Raw genomic sequence first — 6,254 nt, 5'->3', positions numbered from 1 at the left:
TTTCAAAATCTTCTTCAAAATCATTTGTGGCAATTTGTTATCGATTAGGAAACGTCCTAACTGTTGTGGGAGAATATTGTAGTTAAATGGTCTATAAGGGGGGGATTGAATAAATTGTTCCCCAAAAACTAACTTCCTAAAATGTTTTCTTTTCAAAATTAGAGTTTAATAAAATTGATTGACGCAACTGAAAAAATTATAATATATGATATTGGAATGATTACAAATAGTGACATGACAATCATAGAATAAAATGTGAACATGATAAATTCACTAATCAATTGAGTAGCAATTAATATAACTTTGAACGTACACGAGAAGTGTATTTAGAACTTATTTAATTGATAAGGATTCTACGATCACAACTTTTAGGTTTAATCATCAAGATCTTTCAAAGACTTAAACTAACGCATACCTACTTTTAAACATAAAATCACTACAAAAGCAATAAATTCTAACCGCGTGCAATTTCTAGAAAGCAGGAAATCCTAAGCATACAAAATTTGTGTAAGAAACAAAAGAGGTAAGGTTAAAGAGGGTGTACGTGAAATCTATAGTGGTTTGGCTTATTTGACCTCGCTTGAGCTTAATGCACTCTTCAATGGTTTCACCATTGAAAATTTGTTGGGGTCTTCCACCAATATGAAAATTTAATACAAGAGTATTTTTGGTATAACTTATAATCAACAACGTTGAACACTACAAACCAACAAATCGCTTTAGCAAAACATAGGTCTGAATTGATTTTCCTTCTATTGTAGCAGAATACTAAAACTACTAATACTTCAATATCTTCACTTGATCTTGATCCAAATACCTTTCTAGACTCATAGATCCTACTTCAAACTTTTATTCCGCAACAAATTTACATAGTCCTATTGATTCCTTGGTTGAGCATTTGTTCTACCCAAGGACGTTTGGAAACTCCCAACTTTGTGCTATAATAACTTTTACACAATTCTACCAAAGTCTTCAATGGAGTATAGAGAATATTCTTTCTATGTCTTGGAAGTCAATCTCTATGTACCATAATCACAAAGTTATTCTTTATCCTAATACACACAACAAAACTTCACAAACAATATTAGTTTTTCTAGTGTACCTTGGACCTACCACCCACATTCAATTTTTATATTTAAGTACCACAACAATGATTTCTTGGTTCAAATTTGAAGATGATGATGATTATCTGAATAATCTCACACAACACAATATAAATATCTCAAGAGCAACGTTATAGGAAGTTCTTAACAAGGTTGAAACAAGGAGAATAAGTCTTTGTGAAAGGAAGAACACTAAAGGTTTTTCTCAAGATTTGTGAAATTATAAATTTTTATCTCACTTGTTCGTGAAAAACTCGCTCAATAAGTTTTTATGAATGTGTAAGAATTATTGTATTGTTGGATAAAAATGACAAAAAAAGATTTATGTATGTGATAGAGGTAAGGTACAAAAGGTGAGAAAAAAGTGAACACAAAGTTGGGTCAAATCATACAGTTATAATTTGAATTAGAGGAAAAAATGACTTGAATCAAGGTGATAAAATCTAAAAATTGTATACTTTAATTCGAGTCAAGCAATTACTTGATTCGAATCATAGTTGATTTTTAAAAGTTTGTTTGGTCACGATTTGAGTCAAAGAGAATCATGATTGGAGTCAAGGTGTCTTCCGATTTAAGTCAAATAATTTCTTGATTCGAATCAGAAATACATAATCAAGTCTTGATTTTCAATTGAGATTTTAATTCAAAACAACAATATGCTTGATTCGAATCAAACAACAAAAACATTTTGTTTTAAGTTTTCTACCTTGGGATTCAAGCCATACATATGTTGACTTTAACTAAGATGTTCAAGATAAAAAAAACACATTGAAATGAATCAAATATATGTTAGTGAATATGAGAATATACATAAGGTACAATCTACGGCGAATGATCAAAGTATGACTAAATTACAAAGCGATAAAATAAAATTCTAATAAATTGAAAATGATACATACAAACATCAAAATACAGATGAAACAAAACGAGGATAACACTATTACCAACATTGCAATTTCATTAACCAATTAGGAAATAAAAATATTGTTCTTTGATCGATTAGAACTTATATTGAATTGAATATGGAATGAACTCTCCACTGAATCTATTAGGATCTAATTACCTAGGTCTAATCAATTAGCACTGTAGGCTAAACAATTAGAGAGTGGTCTCTGTCCATGAATTATTTCCTTTCTTCGCCAAATTTCTTCTCTTATATAAAAAAGTCTTTTTGTTCACTTCTAATCACGAAAATTTGATGTTATACTCATCTTTCTTACTCACTTTCTTCATATAAATTGTCTTTAAACATGAGTAAAAACCTAGTATAAGGAGGTTTGGGGCTAATCATGTGATAAAAGATTAAGTTGATAGTCAAACTATCAAGGAGATACTCTTAAGGACTATAATAGATTGTACGATTTAAGGTAAAACTAAAACTGGTATAAATCTTATTGTGCTCTTTATAATTCTTCTCGTTTTATTTTCTATATTTTATCTTCTAAGCATAAATCTCTGTTTCATCTTTTTTTTTAAATGGACCAAACTAAAATAAATCTTTTATTAAAAAGTTTTCAAAAACCATATAACGAAACTTACTAGTCCCTCTTGTGTTTGAAATAGCGATCAACAATTTGAAAGCCATTAGTTAGTATTTTCTAGATAGTTGCTCTCGTGGAGACATGAGTATGTCAATAAGAGGAAGGGTGATTTTTCTCGATTCGGACCTTAATGATATCCTTATTTTCTTTTTTGACTTTTATGTAAATTCATGTTAAGGTTCGAAAGTCTAAGTGGAGAGATGGTTTAGACATTTGTGATCTTTACTTCCTAAATTAGCTCTTCTCAAAAAATAGGGTTAGAGGTTGATCTTAGATGCCTCAAAATTGAAATTTGAGTTTATATCCTATATGTTAGATAATGGAAATCACATTATTTCCTTAGTCAAAGGAGATAGGTTTCTAACTTGTGTCCTACTTCTACCTAATGAAAAAGGTTTTGGTCTTCTAGGATCTAAAATTGATGATTCCCTTATTGGTTTGCAATAGTATGTAGAAGAAAGTGAGGATAGTCCTTGTCGCCTCTTTTAGGATGACCCTTGGAGTGGAGCAAATACCATTTAGAATTAGGTTCCCTTGTCTCTTTAGTATTCTCATTCACTAGGATCAATTTGTGGGAGGGATTGGCTTGTGAGAGGATGGGTCTTCGTTTGAGATATAGAGTGGAAGAGATCCCTTTTTGTTTGAGAACATGAACTAGTTGTTAATCTCCTTCTAGTTATTTAGTGAACAACATTCTCCACGAATAGCAACCATTGATGGAGGCCGCATGGTAAAGATGTTGTCCATTGTTAATAATTTTTTTAGAATAGTTGTAAGTAACTCATAGCTGAATTGCATAATAGCTTGAAACAAAGTAATATATAATGAGTTGAAAAACACAACTATATATAACGAGCCGAAAACAACATGCTCAATAAACAAATCAATTTCAATCAATCAAACAAAACTATAATTTAAAATTTGCAAGTTTATAGAAACTAATGTTTACTACAAATTAAAAACAAATGTAATTGCACGTAACTTATCTTTGACAAAATCCATAATAACTTCATACTCTCCAATAGCCTTCCTATCAACACCATTCCGAATCAACTGAGGAAAAAACAACCAATTCCCCGTAACAGCCAAAAACGCCACCGTAATCAAACCCGACACGGCACGGTGCAACCTCCACCCACGGCGGAGAACAATCTTCTTAACCGCAACCTCCACAGAAGTACAAACACCGTGAAGCACAAAAAACCACGTGACTTCCCACGTGGGATACGCACGTGCAAGATAATAATAAATAACCTCGTGCATTAAACCCGACACACCAAACGTGGCCAGCGTGGCAATAGAAGTCGCATACGTTGTACCGACATAAGATGAAACAACGTGGCGAACGGGATTGTATACGGTAGGGCGTAGCGTACGCGTTACCGTGAGGTTCCACCTACGACCCCAGAAATCCTGAAGCGAGGTTGATAAATAAGGTTCGTTAAATTGCGGTTCGATTTCAAACCCAAAAACGGTTCGAACCGGTGCAGCAGTGAGTGCTAGGACCAGCTCTATGCCGAGGTACATGTGGCAGCAATAGAGAACCAAAATCAAATGAGGGTGCATGTGTTCTCTATATTGATAGCAACATATGATTGCTACCAATGTAACTACTTTGAGAAAAACAAGGGGCGGATTCGGTTTTTTAGATGGCAAAGTTGTTGTTGGGTTTTGTTGTGGGTTAATGGGGAGTGATGCAATGGAAATGAAATGGAAGACTGTGTTTGGGAGAGGGAAAAGAGGAGGTTGATTGAAGGAGAAAAGAATGAGTTTGAAAGATGAAAGCCAAACAAGGAAGAAGATTGTGGGGCCAGCAAGGTGGATAGAAGAGAGATTTAAAGGAAGGGTAATGAAGAGGTAGAGAATTGGGGAGATAGAGATAAACCTTAAAAAGCCTTTTGGGATTTTGGAAGATATGTAATAACAATAACATAGACATATTGTGGATGTAAGCCATACCTTAACGAATGTCTCAATTTCACCTTCCATGTCTCTGTTTTTGTCTTCTTCAAAGATTGTTACTATGGGTTTTGGTTATGTACAAATGGAGTGTGCAGAGAGTTGCATTTTTTATAGGTAATATTGAATTAAATGTTTGTCCTTTTGGGTGCCTGTTTTGTGAGATAGTACAGCTGTACTATGTCCAGTTTAACTAGAAAAAATTGGGTGATTTGAAAAAAACAAATAATGTCACTTTCAGAAACAAGATATAATGTCACTTTCGAAATAATGGCAAGCCTAATAAATTTATTTAGTAGCAAAATGTTGATATTATTTTGGTTTGGTAGTTGATATTTTAATCACCCATGATAAATTATGTATGTGTAATTAACATTAATTCTTGATTTTTTATCAACTTTTAATATTATTCAATTTGCTTTAATTGTTCACGATAAAAAAAAAAGTCTTATTTTGCTATAAGATGTATGTACCATATTTATCCTATATTATAAGTTTTTTTAAGGCCTTTCAGAAAATGTTTTAATTAGAAGAAAAAGAATTGTTTCAATTTTTTCCATTTAACAACTTCAAAAAAGAATTAAATATTCTTTCTACCATATCTTCAATCGTTATCAATGTTTATTCTTTAATAATTATAGTATATAACTAATAAGAGGATAAAGAGGAGGATATTGTATTAAATATGCAGTAAAATTAAATTATATAGAAGATTAAAAATGACAATAATAAAATTATAAGAGAAGTTTAAAATTTATAAAACTGGTCCAATCAATCCGAGAAGTCCCGTTTTAATTTAAAAAATAACCTAAATTTTTTTTGAAATACAATTGTAATAATTTTGTACATATCAAATATAATTATATATTAAAAATAATTAATAATATTTTTAAGCAATCTTTTTTATTTTTATTAGGTTTTTATTGCATTTTTTAATTATTAGGTTTTTATTGCATTTTTTTAATTATTAGGTTTTATTATATTTTTTTATGTTTATTAATATAAATAAAAAAATTAGATTTTTTAAAATTTTGGGCTACTAAAATTTGAGATCAGGTGCTTTAGAGTTTGTCATAGGACCCTCATGTTAGAAAGGGTGTTAAAGTAGTATTTGTAGTAAAAGATAGGATGAAAATAGAGAATTTTTTTTTTAAATATCCAGAATTTTAAAAAAAATTTCAAAATTAACCCATTTTTCAAAAAAATTACACAAATGGGCAAAATTTGCCCTAATTGTGTACATAGGCGCCACCCTAGTTGGCGCCTACCCTTAATGGGTAGGGCAAGTCGCCACTAGGGGTGGCGCCTATGCCCAATCCCTTTTTTTTTTTTTTTTTTTTTTTTTTTTTTTTTTAAATGTTTTATTAATTTTTTTTTTTAATTTTTTTTTTTTAAATATTAGATATTTGATAAATATATTTTTTTTATAAATTATATTAATTTATATTAACACTTATATATAAATAAAATTATTACAAGATATATATATATATATTAATTTATATATATATTAATTTATATATATATATATTAATTTAATTTATAAACAATTAATATTATACACATTTAATTAATATATATAAATATTTATTTACAAGATATATATATATATATATATATATATTATATATATATATATATATATATATAT

General features: G+C 29.9%; 1 protein-coding gene across 1 annotated transcript; it reads right to left on the bottom strand.

Annotated features, from left to right (window-relative positions):
* Positions 1-3,493: 3,493 nt before the first annotated feature.
* Positions 3,494-4,821, bottom strand: LOC127084836 (probable long-chain-alcohol O-fatty-acyltransferase 5). The gene has a single exon (XM_051025355.1). The coding sequence runs from the start codon at positions 4,631-4,633 to the stop codon at positions 3,593-3,595; it is 1,041 nt and encodes a 346-aa protein (XP_050881312.1). The 5' UTR covers positions 4,634-4,821; the 3' UTR covers positions 3,494-3,592.
* Positions 4,822-6,254: the final 1,433 nt, after the last annotated feature.

Source organism: Lathyrus oleraceus, chromosome 5 (assembly GCF_024323335.1).
Source record: "Lathyrus oleraceus cultivar Zhongwan6 chromosome 5, CAAS_Psat_ZW6_1.0, whole genome shotgun sequence".
Taxonomy (NCBI): Eukaryota; Viridiplantae; Streptophyta; class Magnoliopsida; order Fabales; family Fabaceae; genus Lathyrus; species Lathyrus oleraceus.
Note: the sequence above shows the minus strand (reverse complement) of the source record. Positions and strands in the feature narration are given on the sequence as shown.